Genomic DNA, 15,223 nt, shown 5'->3' with positions numbered 1-15,223 from the left:
AGCCTTGTGAGCCTCAGTGAAATGTTTAGACCACAATCCGGCCCATTATTGTTTCTCATATTGTTTTCTTGATTACCTTAACATTGGTGAGTTCCAGTCCTTGATTCATCATTAGTTTCCCTGGAATGTCAGGTGTATTATCCTCTTCCTCTACTGTGAAGACTGACACAAAGTAATTATTGAACAAGTCTGCCATTTCCTTATTTTCATTTATTTTTCTTCTCATCTAATTAATTTGACCATCATTGCGAGGGGATATTTCACTCCATTCCTCAACTCCTCTCTGAATTTCCTTTGGGTCACTGCATAAATAAAAGTGTTCGTGCAGCAACTCAGAAGCTGCAGCATGAAGCCGATTTCTCGTACAAACGTGGGCAATGGTACAGGATATCCCAAATAATCCAACCGTCTCAATATAGAACACGCAGTAAACACCACCCATAACAGGATGAAATTCCCCGATATTACAAACAATAAAATGATGGAATTCCTTCGGTTCTCCATCTCTGGGTCACTGGGACACTCGCCACTGTTCGGACTCCGAAGTCTCCTGCGGGCTCTGCTGGCCACTAAAATGTGTCTGACCGTTAATACATTGAACAGTACAATCAAGAGAAATGGAATAAATGGTGTTAAAATATAATGCATTAATTCAATGATCGTCCAGACCAGCGAATGTGCTACACCGCGTGACACACGGCAAAACCATGGACTATTAGAAAGCCAATACTCATTTGTGTACAGAAAATACCATAAAATGTTCTTCAAGCCGCTCAGCACAGTCACTGTTCCGAGAACCACAGCCGCCGTCTTCTCGGTGCAATATTTAGTTTTCAGCTTCTGGCAACAAATGGCCACAAATCGATCAAAGGTGAAAGTGACCGTGAACCAGACAGAACAGTCTGTGGCTGCATAAAGCAGGACGGCGTGGATATTACACATTCTAATTACCCGCAGAAAACTAAATTGTTCCCGATAAATAATAGGAATCTGTCTTAATATCAGATCGATTATAACGACCAGTAGATCTGCCGCTGCCATGGCCACGAGGTAGCGAGTGACACATTTGGAGAGACCGCACTTTCCCCGAGACAGGATCACAATCGTCACCACGTTAACTGTAAGTAAGACAAAATAGGAAAATGATTCAATAGAATCAGGAAAAAAAAACTAATTTGATGCGTTTCCAGTGCAATAAAGGAGCACGTTATAGAACAGGGACATTAATGTTCTTCACAATAAACTGAAATCCGCCAAGAAATTTGCAGCTTGGCTTTGGGTCCAATATTGGAATCCGATTATTTTAGCTGTGACGGGGCGTCCTGGAGACAGGGTTTCTAATCAGAGCAATGAATCGGCAAATAATGAAGCAATGGGATCAAATTCAATATGTTTAAAAACAGAAATTAAGTTTCGAATGAATACAAAGCAACCATTCGGAAAGTGAGATCCTAACTTGCACCTGAGCAAGACGGAGAGGAAAAGATTGGCCGTTTGCGGGGATTGAATTGCAGCGTGTGTGTGTTAGCTGCTGGGGTGATACAAGTGACTTCAATGTTCTGAGGTGGGCGGTGATAGAAGAGCCCTGGGAGGAGGAGGAATGGTCGAATCGCTGGTGCCCTTTTCAACGAATAGTAAGCGAACAACACCCATTGCCTGTGTTCATACATTGATTATTGTCACTTGTTCAAGGCATGAAGAGCATCTGTACAATGACACAAATCAAACTTTCCCATCCAATGCTTGTAATGTGCACAAGAGATAGGAATGTAGAAACATGCAAATTGCTAGAAGAAAAAAAAACACCAAGGTCCATCGAGTTCGCCTTCCACGTACCTGCAAATCGCATGATACAATGACAATAGAGTTGGTGACTCATCATAGCAATTTATCTCTATCAATTAATATACTAAAGACCGAGACATAAGGTGAGGAATGACCCAGTGCTGGAAACATTTGAGAACCATAAATCCAATATCACCTTTTCCCTCCCAATCACGTTACATTTACCGTACGTCATGTCTCATATTACTCCTCCACTGTACACAAAATGTTATTTTCTGAAAGAAGCCTAGGTAATTTGTCTTTGAATGAATCAACACGAACTGCTTCCACCGTCTCGTTAAGCAACCTGTTCCATAGATTGGTTACTCAAACACGGAAATATTGTTTCTGCAGCTTAGCTTTGAATTCACCTCCGCCACTCCCCCCACCACCGCCCCCACCCCCTCCCACACCGTTCAATTGCAGACTGCGTCCTCTGGTTCTACTGTTCCGGACAAGATATAACAGAAACAGCCTGTCGTGGTCTATATTATCTAGTCAAGAGATAGTTGTTCCACTTTTCTGCTCTTTGTCTAAAATATTATATATTTTAATTCCTGCCTGTTTTATATAATGGAAGTGAGGCCCAATCTGATACTCTCCTTCTTGATCCCAAAGGTCAATCATTGGATGAACGGAGTTACAGTCACGCTAAGCTCCATGATCGGCAATTGGATATTCAGGGTCATGTGTGATGCTCCCCACCAAAAATACAAAGGTGGAAAATGATCGTCTAATGTAATCAATTCTGCATGCAAGTTTTCGAATTACATTGCAGGTAATACTTGTAAAAACAATAATTTACTTTAGAAAGTGGAATAATATGACCGGCAATATAATACATCAACCTGCGATTTCATATCAATCTGAATTCTAGTCAAGTAGTGTTAACCTTGCTCTTTTCATTCGGTGGTGTGAATTGAATAAGCTTCCAATTCATACAGGGAATAAGACACATAAAATATCGAGTGAGTTCACAATCAGAATAGGCTCCTTAAAATGACTGTGGATCCTGATCAGAGATACGAAAAACTGTACCAGACAGGCACGGGATTAGATTATCAATACAATTTTTTTTTAGAAATACATGCTTTAAATGATCGGAATAAAAATAAACAGCAGCTCACTTTACCTTTCTAACTGAGTCACTCAGAAACAGTGACACCAACGAGAAGATGAAACGATGGAAAGCGAGAGCGCTGAACCAGATTGGATCATCAATGCATTGTCATTTATCTGGTAGGAGCGATTTGTACAACAAAAAAACTAAATATATCCTGCCAAAACTTTTCTCACCTGACACTCGTACTCAGTATTTACAGCAGAATGCAAACTTTTAATTCAGAGAATTAACCAATCACATGGTTTGTGCTGTATTCAGAAAGAACACCGGGACCTTAATAAGATCGCCTGAAATCTTACTTATAATGACCATTATGCACACAATTTTCATGGAAATGACACCAATGAATGTAAATTCACATCAGTGGAGCATGGGCCATTATCAAAGACACACAAGAGCAATGGAAAGAAAGTAAGAAAGAATTGAATTTTGCTGACGCCATTCACAACTTCACTGTTGTAATGTAGGGAAAGTAATAAAATAAAGAGCTGGACAGGCGGACTGAGATGCAACATACAGTTAAACTCGGCTTCCTGAAGTACCAGGTGCAGATAGTAACTTACCCGGGACACCGAACGCAGCCAGGATGGGGAAGTAAATCTTTTGTATGTCATTAATCGCCCATAGAATCTGGAGCTTGATCAGAAAACTGAGAGACATTGTTTCCCCTTCCGTCAGAAGCGATGATTCGATGGTTGGTCCTAATGCTGGGATCAATTCTCCGATTGACACATACAGTGGATTTTCCTTAATTATAGCAGAGAGAATTCAACCGGTCAGAAAATCAGGTCCCGTGCTGACTGGGTTTAATTACAGTCACTGAACAAACAGATGAAGTCAACAACTCTCACTCCAAGATCTCTAACAAGAACAACATAATTTCCATTCAGATAAAGCCCCGGAGGCCAGGTTAAATGCTGCACCTTCTTCCAGGCATACAAGTACCACAATACGTTGTATTGTCCGCAATTCGCGTTGGATTGGGATTAGGTCGCTGATACGATATGGGCAGTTGAGTTTCGCACGATCAGAATTTCATGGATGGTAGAGGATGGGAAGCCGATCAGAAAGGCATTGGAATAGTGGATTAAGGAGGTGAAAATGAATAATTACACTAGCATTTTGGGTATGTTAATGGACTAGTAATACAAAGGCCTTGACCAATAATCCGGAGAGATGAGTTCACATTCTGCCAGATCAGCTGAGGAATTTAAATTCTGTTAATTAAATAAAATCTGGAATAAAAAAACTAGTGTCAGTAATGGTGACCATGAAACTTTACAGTTGTGGTAAAAACCCACCTGGTTCATTAATGCCTTTAGGGAAAGAAAGCTGCAGTCCTTACCTGGTCTGGGACGTTATTTGACTACAGACACACAGCAGTGTGATTCATTATTAATCCTGGTACAAAAAAATCATAATAAGAATCAAACCGGGCAGACCACCAGTCGTCGGACCACTAAGCACAGGACACGACAAAGACAAAGGCAAACCAAGCATAGTCGACCCTGAAAAGTCATCCTCACTCACACCTGGGCACCTGAGCCAAAATTGAGAGAGCTGGCCGACAGACTATTCAAGCAAAAGCCTTTCATTGCCATTCTCACAGAATTATACCTTTCAGCCAACGTCGCAGACTCCTCCATCACCATCCCTGAGCTTATCCTGTTCGACGGCCAGGTCAGACACAACAGAGGTGGCAGCACAGTGGCATACAGTAAGGAGGATTGTCCCTGGGAGACCCCAACATTGACTCATGGCCACACGAAGTCTCATAACATCGGGACAAATATGGGCAAGGGTACCTCCTGCTGATTACCACCTACCACCCTCCCTCAGCTGTTGAATCAGTCCTCCTCTATATTGAACACCACTTGGAGGAAGCACTGAAGGTACCAAGGGCACAGAATGAACTCTGGGTGGGGGACTTCAATGTCCAGCACCAAGACTGGCTCGGTAGCACCACTACTGAGCGAGATGGCCGAGTCCTGATGGATATAGCTGCCAAACTGAGGCTATGGCAGGTGGTGAGAGAACCAACACGAAAGAATAACCTGCTTGACCGAATCCTCACCAATCTACCTGCAGCAGATATATCTGTCCATGTCAGTATTGGTAGCAGTGACCACCGCATAGTCCTTGTGGGGACCAAGTGCCGTCTTCACACTGACGACACCGTCCATCGTTAAATGATTCAGAGCAGATATAGCAGCTCAAACCTGGGCATCCATGAGGCGCTGTTGGTCATCTGCAGCAGCAGAATAAGTATTCCACCACAATCTGAAAACTCATGCCCTGTCATATTCCTCACTCGACCATCACCAACAAGTCAGTGGATCAACCCAGGTTCAGTGAGGAGTGTAGAAAAGCATGCCAGGACCGGCACTAGGCGTACCTAAAAATAAGGTGCCAACCTGGTGAAGCTACAACACAAGACTACATGCATGATAAACAGTGGAAGCAACATGCTACAGACAGAGTTAACCGATTCCACAATTAATGGATCAGGTCAAAGCTCCACAGTCCTGTCACATCTGTTCGTGAATGGCGGTGGACAATGAAACAACTAACGGGAGGAGGAGGCTCCGTGAATATCCCCATCCTCAATGATGACAAAGTCAAGCACGTGAGTGCAAAGGACAAGGATGAAGCGTTTGAAACCATTTTCAGCCAGAAGTACCGAGTGGATGATACATCTCGGCCTCCTCCCGATAGCCTCACCATCACAGAAGACAGTCTTAAGCCAATTCGCTTCACTTCACGTGATATTAAAAGGCTGCGTGCACTGGATACAGCAAAGGCCCTGGGCCCCGACAACATTACGGTTGTAGTGCTCAAGTGTTGTGCTCCAGAACTATCTGCGCCTGCAGACAAGCGACAACACTGGCATCAACCCGACAAAGCGGGAAATTGCCCAAGTTTGCCCTGTCCACAAAAAGCATGACAAATCCAATCTGGCCAATTACTTCTCTATCAGTCTACCCTCAATTATCAGCAAAGTGATGGAAGGTGTGGTCCACAGTGCTATCAAGTGGCACTTACTCATGAATAACCTGCTCACCGATGCTCAGTTTGGGGTCCACCAGGACCACTCTGCTCCAAACTTCATTACAGCCTTGGTCCAAACATGGACAAAATAGCTAATTTCCAGAGGTGAGGTGAGAGTGACTATTCTTGACATCAAGGCAGCTTTTCACCGAGTGTGACATCAAGGAGCACGAGAAAAGGTGAAGTCAATGGGAATCAGGGGAAAACTCTCCAGTGGCTGAAGTCATGCCTAACACAAAGGGAGATGATAGTGGTGGTCGGAAGCCAATGATCTCAGCCCCAGGCCATCGTTGCAGGACGTCCTCAGGGCAGTGTCCTAGGCCGTAGCATCTTCAGCTGCTTCATCAATGACCTTCACTCTATCATAAGATCACAAGGCTGTTCGCTGATGATTGCATAGATATCTTTCAGATTATGATGCAGTCCGTCACCACATGTAACAAGACCTGGACAACATCCAGGCTTGGGCTGATAAGTGGCAAGTAACATACGCTCCAGGCAAGTGGCAGGGAATGACCATCTAAAACAAAAGCGGATCTAACCACTTCCCCTTGACATTCAACGGCATTACCATCACCGACACCAGCACCATGAACTTCCTGGGGGTTTACCATTGACTAGAAACTTAACTGGACCAGCCATATAAATACAGTAGCCACAAGACCATGTCAGTAGCTTGGAATTCTACGGCGAGTGTCTCACCTCCTGACTCCTTAAATCCTTTCCACAATCTACAAGGCACAAGTCAGGAGTGTGATGGAATACTTCCATTTGCCTGGATGAATGCAGCTCCAACAACACTCAAGAAGCTCGACACCATCCAGGACAAAGCAGCCCGCTTGATTGGCACGCCATCCACAACCCTAAACATCCACTCCCTTCACCACCGGCGCACCGTAGCTGCAGTGTGTACCATCTACAAGATGCATCACAGCAACATGACAAGGCTTCTTTGACAGCACCTCCCTAACCCGCGTCCTCTATCACCTTGAAGGAGAAGGCAGCAGGCACATTGGAACAACACCATCTGCACGTACCCCTCCAATATCACCGCTCCTTCATCGTCACTGTTACAAATTCCTGGAACTCCTTATCTAACAGCACCGTCACCACACGGACTGCAGCTGTTGATTAAGGCGGCGCACTACCACCTTCCCAAGGGCAATTAGGGATGGGCAATAAATGCTGGCTTTGCCAGCGATGCCCACATCCCATGAATGAATAAAGGTAAAGACTCGGATGAGAGTTTCATTGGCGGATGACATCAGATCGGGATTGCACCAGTTGATCAACTCAAATTGTAAATGGGCAATTTTTGTGACCAAGCTGGCGGTGAATCTCCTGGATACGATGGGATCAGGTAGGATATGGGGTCAGATGCGTGAAACTAGAGAGAGACAGAGATTCAAGAGCAGAGATTGTTGGACGTGATGGGGGAGGGATGGATTGGTGGATAATGGCTGGTAATGAGCAGAGGGAAGCATCAGAGGCGGGGAAATGGATGGTTGATGACATTCAGGATCAAGAAATCCACGAGCTCTTCGCAATTGTTCAAAGAATATCCAGGTGCAAGGGAGGGACTCCGCTGAACCATTCTCTCCATGAGTGTTCTCCATGAGACAAAATGGGATAGATTCAGAACAGATCCAGCAGCTCAAAACTGGGCATTCATGAGGCTCTGTGGGCCATCAGCAGCAGCAGAATTGTATTCCAGCACAATCTGTAACCTCATGGCCCGGCATATTCCTCGCTCTACCATTACCAACAAGCCAGGGGATCAACCCTGGTTCAATGAGGAGTGTAGAAGTGCATGCCAGGAGCAGCACCAGGCGTGCCTAAAAATGAGGTGCCAAACTGGTGAAGCTGCAACTCAGGACGACATGCATGCTAAACAGCGGAAGCAACATGCTATAGACAGAGCTAAGCGATTCCACAACCAACGGATCAGATCGAAGCTCTGCAGTCCTGCCACATCCAGTCATGAATGGTGGTGGACAATTAAACAACTCACGGAAGGAGGAGGCTGAGTAAACATCCTCATACTCAATGATGGTGGAGTCCTGCACGTGAGTTCAAAAGACAAGGCTGGAGCGTTTGCAATAATCTTCAGCCAGAAGTGCCGAGTGGATGATACATCTCGGCCTTCCCCCGATATCTTCACAATCACAGAAGGCAATCTTCAGCCAATTCGATTCACACCAAGTGATATCAAGAAGCGGCTGAGTGCACTGGATACAGCAAAGGCTAAGGGCCCTGAAAACATCCCAGCTGTAGTGTTGAAGACTTGTGCTCCAGAACTAGCTGCGCCTCGAGCCAAGCTGTTCCAGTACAGCTACAACACTTGTATCTACCCGACAATGTGTAAGATTGCCTCGGTATGTTCTGTCGACAAAAAGCTGGACAAATCCAATCCGGCCAATTACATTCCCTTCAGTCTCCTCTCAATCATCAGCAAAGTGATGGAAGGTGTCGTCGAAAGTGCTGTCAAGTGGCACTTACTCACCAATAACCTGCTCACAGTTGCTCAGTTTGGGTTCCGCCAGGATCACTCGGCTCCAGACCCCATTGCAGGCTTGGTCCAAACATGGACAAAAGAGCTGAATTCCAGAGGTGAGGTGAGAGTGAATGCACTTGACATCAACTTGACCGAATGTGGCACAAATAAGCCGTCGTAAAACTGAAGTAATTGGGAATCAGGGGGAAAACTCTCCAGTGGCTGGAGTCATACATAGCACAAAGGAAGCTGGTAGTGGTTCTTGGAGGCCAATCATCTCAGCCCCAGGACATTGCTGCAGAAGTCCCTCAGCGCAGTGTCCTATGCCCAACCATCTTCAGCTGCTTCATTAGTGACCTTCCCTCCATCATAAGATCAGAAATGGGGATGTTCGCTGATGATTACACAGTGTTCAGTTCCATTAGCAACCCCTCAAATAATGAAGCATCCGTGTCCGCATGCAGCAAGACCTGGACAACATCAGGGCTTGGGCTGATAAGTGGCAAGTAATATTCGCGCCAAACAAGTGCCAGGCACCGACCATCTCCAATAAGATAGAGTCTAACCACCTCCCCTTGACATTCAACGGCATTACCATCACCGAATCCCCCACCATCAACCTTCTTGGGTCGTTATCATTCACCAGAAACTTAACTGGACCAGCCATATAAGTACTGTGGCTCCTGGAGCAGGTCAGAGACTGGGTATTCTGTGGCGCGTGACTCACCTCCTGACTCCCCAAAACCTTTCCACCATCAACAAGGCACAAGTCAGGAGTGTGATGGAATACTCTCCACTTGGCTGGATGAGTGCTGCTCCAACAACAGTGATGAAGTTCGACACCACTCAGGATAAAGCAGCCCGGTGGATTGGCACCCCATCCACCACCCTAAACATTCTCTCCCTTCAACACCGGCGCACTGTGGCTCCAGTGGTGTACCATCCACAGGATGCACTGCAACAACTCGCCAACCTTCTTCGACAGAACATCCCAAACCCGAGACCTCTACCACCCAGAAGGACAAGAACAGCAGGCACATGGGAATAATACCACTTGAACGTTCCCCTCCAAGTCACACACCATCCCGACTTGGAAATATTTCGCCGTATCTTCATCGTCGCTTGGTCAAAATCCTGGAACTCCCTTCCGAACAGCACTGTGGGAGATCCTTCACCACACGGACTGCAGCGGTTCAAGAAGGCGCCTCACCACCACCTTATCAAGGCCAATTAGGAATGGTCAATATATTCTGGCCTCGCCAGAGACGTCCACATCCCATGAACGAATAAAAAAATCAAGGAGATTGTGAATAATATGACTAAGGGGTGTGTAAACAGTATGAATCAGGGCATGTTGGAACAGTGTGACTCAGGGAGATTGGGAACAGTGTGACTCAGAGCAGTGTGAAGAGTCAAAAACAGGGAGAGTCGGAACAGTGCGAGTTTGAGGGAGTGGGAACAGTGTGAATCAGGCGCAGTTTGAACGGTGTGAATGTGGGCGATGGTGAATCGTGTGAATAAAGGGAGTTAGACCAGTACGACTCGGGGCAATATTAACAGTGTGAATCGGGGGAGTGTGAACAGTGTGAATCAGGGAGAGTGTGGAGTGTGTGAATCATGTTGAGTGGGAACAGCGTGAATCAGAGAGAGTGTGAACTGTATAAGTCAGAGCGCGTGTGAACATCGTGAATCAGGCGGAGTGGGGAAATGATGATTCAGAGACAGAGACAGTGTGAACTTTGTGGCTCAGGGAGAGTGTGAAGCGTGTGAATAAGGGGATTGAGAATCGGGGAGAGTGGGAATAGTGTGAATCGGAATGAGTGGGAACTGTGTGAATCAGTGAGTGAGAGCAGTGTGAATCGGAGTGAGTGGTAAGAGAGTGAATCAGAGAGTGTTGGAAATTTGTTAATCAGAGAGAGTGGGAATAGTTTAAATCGGAGTGAGTGGGATCAGTGTGAATGAGAGTAGGAACATTGTGAATCAGGGAGAGTGGGTACAGTGCAAATCAGAGAAAATTTCAATAGTGTGAATCAGGGATCGTGAAAACAGTGTGTATCAGGTTGAGTGGGTATCCTGTGAATCATAGCGAGTGTGAACAATGTGAATAAGAGTGTGTGAACGGTGTGAACCAGAGTGAGTGTGAACAGTGTGAATGAGGGGAATATGAACAGCACAAATCTGTGGGGGTTTCGAACAGTGTGAAGCAGGTATAGAGTGAACAGTATGAAACAGAGAGATTGTGAATCTGGGGGTTTGGGGACATTGCGAATCAGGCAGAATGTGAAGAGTGATAAACTGAGAGAGCGTGAACAGGATCAATCAGGGAGTGTGAGCAGTGTGAATCAGGGGGAGTGTGAACTGTATGATCCAGAGAGAGTGTGAACGGTGTGAATCAAGGAGACTGTAAAACAGCGAATCATTGAGGGTGGGAACAATGTTTCTCAGGGGTATTGTGAAAAGTTGACTCAGGGCCATTGGAACAGTGTGAATCAGAGAGAGCGGGAAGAGTGTGAATCACTGGTATTGGGAACAGTGTGAATCGGGGAGACTAAGAACAGTGTGAATGAGGGGGAGTCTGAACTGGGTGAATCATATGGAATGGCAACATTGTGAATCGGGAGAGTGGGAATGATGTGAATCAGAGTGAATGTGAAGGTTGAATCGGGGGGAATGTGAAAAGTGTGAACCAGATCGATTGCGAAAAGTGTGAATCAGAGAGAGTTGGAAGAATGAAGAGTGGGAAGAGTGAAGATTGGGAAGTTTCAGCGAGCACCAGGGTTGAAATCGGCGATATTGGACCAGCCTGTTAAACCTCCCGCCTGTTTTTCCTTGTAAGGAAATCGAATGTCTCTCTTCTACACATCGCTGAAATGTTTGAATCCCAGCCATGGTCGAGGATCCCAGCCATCCCCTGTAGTTGGGTAATCAGGGGTTCACACCGTTCACATACTCTTATTCACATTGTTTGCACTCGCTATGAATCACAGGATACCCACTCACCCTGATACACACTGTTTTCACCATCCCTGATTCACACTATTTTTAAAAAGTATTTGGACAGTTACATGGGTAAGATGGGCATAGAGGGATATGGGCCAAGTGCAGGCAATTGGGACTCGCTTAGTGGTATAAACTGGGCGACATGGACATGTTGGGCCGAAGGGCCTGTTTCCATGTTGTAAACTTCTATGATTCTATGATTCTAAACGGTTCCAGCTGTGATATTATCTGTAAGGAAATTTTGTGAAGACCGAAATGAAATTTGGCATCGGAGTAAATTGGAGGAGTGATCTCCTGATTCCCAGCACGGTTACCTCATGGTGTCAGGTTTATTAATGCGGAGAAATCAACAGGTAATGTGCTCTGTGCTGATCGTGTGATCGTATTAGGCACTGATAATAATGATTGATTATCTTTAATGGGATGTGTTTAAATGCTGCGATGCATGTCAGCATTGGCAATCTGTGCAGCTGCTGCTAAATCGAGAGCTTCCCTCTGATCGAAACAGCAAGCTCCTTCCTTAAAACTCCCACAGCAACATCCAATTCACAGCAAGGGGTCGCAGACATTCCCAGCATGACTAACCGAGCGAATGACCACTGATATAAAGGCAAGCACAAAGGGTTCGTCCAACATTTTCCACAAAGTCTCTGGTCTTGTAAATACGGCCCAGGTTAGTGACCTTGTACTTTACAACCGCCTCAACAATGATCAATTCAGGCAAATCAGTAAAGCTGCAATGAGATTAGTTAATCTTTCCGAGACCGTAATTACTAATGTTCAAGGTCACATTAATATTATTGCAGGGATTTTAATCGGATATCTTGGGGATTTCGCTGTTTCGATATTTGTGGGGTGTTTCCGTTCCCCCCGCCGCCCAGTTGGATGTCTGTGGGGTGTTTCCCGGGTCTCACACGTTAGATGTTTCTGGGATGTTTCCCGGGTCGCCCAGTTAAGTGTTTGTGGGTGTTTTTTTTTTATCTTTATAAATATAATTTATTTCATGAAATTGAAAGATACACAAAAGTTCAATGCAAAAAGTCACAATTTCAAGCAATATGGTTCCAACCAATGTGAAGCAGATCGTACACAATATGATCTCATTTTTACAATTCAATTTCCAGTTCATATCTTCTCAAACATTCTCTACGATAGAAAGTGGGGTGACCATGCACGGTGGCCGGTCCACACAGGGCCTTTGCATCGGTCGCACCTTGCCTCATTATGTCTTGCAGTGTGTTGACCTCGGAGTGTGCCAGTCGGCTACATTGGGTCGTGGACAGCTCCTTCAGCTGGAACAACTGCATGTATCAGGCGGAACAAAGGGCCTCCTTCAACGAGATAATGGCCTTCCAGCAGCAGTTGATGTCTGTCTTGGTCTTTGTCCCGGGAGCAGCCAGTGGAGCACAACGTCCTGTGTTACCGAGCTGTTGGGGATGAACTGGGACAAATACCAACGCATCTCTCTCAACACGAATGGGCAGTCCATCAGGAGGTGGGTGATGTTCTCGTACCCGCCGCAGCTTCGTGGGCGGCTTGCGGTGGTGCTGAGTTCCCGTGCGTGTTGGAACGACTGCACGGAGAGGGCCGTTCTCACCACCATCCAGGCTACAGCCTGGTGCCTAAGTTCTGGTGAAGAGACGTTCTGCCACATGGCATCGACGTCGGGGAACTGCCCGATCAGATCCATCATCTCCTTTCCCTGCAGAACGTTCCGTGCCGACCACCGTCTGACGGCAAACTGGTCGAAGGGTTCCTCCTCAGTCACTTCTCCACCTGGTGGTGGGGGATGTTCAAAGTGGATGGGACATCCTGCGTCTGCTCGGCCAGCGTGGCCAGACCCAGCCTTCTCAGTGTGTTGGACAGGTAGATACTCAGCACGTAGTGACACTTGGTGTTTGCATACTGGGGCTCGACACACATCCTGAGGCAGCCACACACAAAGGTGGCGACCAGGGTCAGAGCGGCATTGAGATCGCATTTCCCCCCTTTGTCTGGGAGCTTGTACATGGTGTCCCTACGCAAGCGTTCTACTTTGGACCGACAGAGAAAGTGGAAGATAGCTCGGGTGACTGTGACTGCATATTGGCGGGGAATGGGCCAAACCTTGGCCACGTAGAGCAACACCGCGAGTGCCTCACACCTTATCACTTGGTTCCTGCCATTTATGAAGAGGGCGCACCTCGCCATCCCCCACATACCAGGCTTATGTTTGGCTTTGGCGACCCACTCCTCCCAGTTCTTGTTGCAGGCCTGCGCCCTGCCTCGCCCCACCCCCCGCCTCACCGAAACTGATCCCCAGCACCCTCCGATAGTCCCTGACGGTGAAGTGGACAAGTGATCGGGTCTCTCCAGTTTGAAGTTTGTGGGATATTTCCCGGATTCCCCAGTTATAAGTTTGTGGTGTGTTTCCAGGGTCTCCCCACTTGTGTGAGCGGGATGTTTCCTGCGTCTCCCAGTTCGATATTTGTGGAGTGTCCCCCACGGTTTCCTCAGTTAGATGTTTGTGCGGCATTTCCTGGAACTTCCAGTTTGGGGCAAGTGGGGTAATTCCCGACTCTCCCCAGTTAGATGTTTGTGGTTTGTTTCCCGGCTATCCCCAGTTCGGTCATTTGTGCGGTGTTTCGCGGGTTCTCCATTTATCTGTTTGTGGGGAATTTCTGGCGTCTCTCTAGTTACATGTCTATGGGGTGTTTCCCGGGTCTCCTCAGTTAGATATTGAATAGAATCTTAGAATCATAGAAAATTCAACCGGAAAAGAGCTATCCAGCCGAATCGCACTCTCCAGCTCTTCGTCCGTAGGCTGGTAGTTTATGGCACTTAACATGCACATCCAAATACTTTTGAAATGGGATTAGGGTTTCTGCCTCCACCAGCCTTTAAGGGAGTTAGTTCCAGTTGCCACCATCTCTGGGTGAAAAAAAATCTCCTCAACTCCACTCTAATCCTTCCACAAATTACTTTAAATTTATTTCCCCATGTTATTGAGCAATATGCCCAGGGAAACGGGTTCTTCCTGTCCAATCTAGATAGGCCCCATATAATTATATATTCCTCAATTAAATCTCCACTAAGCAACCTCTATTCCAAAGAAAACAACCCCAGCCTATCCAATCTTTCCTCATAGCTAAAATTCTCCAGTTCTGGCAATACCCTCGTGCAATCACATCTTTCCTGTAATATGGTGACCAGAACTGCACGCACAACAGAAGATGAGGCCTAACTTGTGTTTCATACAGTTCGAGCGTAAACTCCCTGTTCTTTTAATCTATGCCTCCGTTAAAAACTTAAAGTATCCCGTCTGATTTATTAACCACCTTATCAAACCGTCCTGCTACCGTCATGACTGTGTGGACATGCAGTCAAATGTCCCTCTGTTCCTCTACACATCTCAGTGTCCTTCCAATTATTGCATATTCCCTCGCCATATTTGCCTTCCCCAAATGCATTGCCTCACAGTTCTCCAGATTGAATTCCATTTGCTACTTTTCTGCCCAGCTGACCAGTCCATTGACATCTCCGTGGAAACTGTAGCTTCCTTTCTCACAATCAGCCACGCGGTCATTTTTTGTAGCATTTGCAAACTTCTTAATAATGCACAGTACAATTAACTCGAGAGAAATCACAAACACCAATGCACCTGGTACCGATCCCTGTGGAACTCCACTGGAAAGAGCCTTCCAGTCACAATAACACCCTACCATTCCTCCCACTGAGGCAATTTTGGATCCAAC

The 15,223-nt window shown here is 46.2% G+C and overlaps 1 protein-coding gene across 1 annotated transcript; it reads right to left on the bottom strand.

The window, feature by feature from the left end:
* Positions 1-222: 222 nt before the first annotated feature.
* Positions 223-3,607, bottom strand: LOC137301990 (probable G-protein coupled receptor 139). The gene is made up of 2 exons (XM_067971704.1): positions 3,511-3,607; positions 223-1,118 (listed from the first exon to the last, which is right to left on the bottom strand). Exons 1-2 carry the CDS (start codon positions 3,605-3,607, stop codon positions 223-225), a joined length of 993 nt encoding a protein of 330 aa, XP_067827805.1.
* Positions 3,608-15,223: the final 11,616 nt, after the last annotated feature.

This window comes from Heptranchias perlo, chromosome 35 (assembly GCF_035084215.1).
Source record: "Heptranchias perlo isolate sHepPer1 chromosome 35, sHepPer1.hap1, whole genome shotgun sequence".
NCBI classification, from domain to species: Eukaryota; Metazoa; Chordata; class Chondrichthyes; order Hexanchiformes; family Hexanchidae; genus Heptranchias; species Heptranchias perlo.
Note: the sequence above shows the minus strand (reverse complement) of the source record. Positions and strands in the feature narration are given on the sequence as shown.

What these genes read in the sequence shown, in the direction of transcription:
- LOC137301990 (XM_067971704.1), bottom strand. Translation starts at nt 3,607, where the DNA reads ATGTCTCTCAGTTTTCTGATCAAGCTCCAGATTCTATGGGCGATTAAT. An exon ending in GGCTGCGTTCGGTGTCCCGG is followed by an intron (nt 1,119 to 3,510) that starts GTAAGTTACTAT and finishes TCTTACTTACAG; the next exon opens with TTAACGTGGTGACGATTGTG.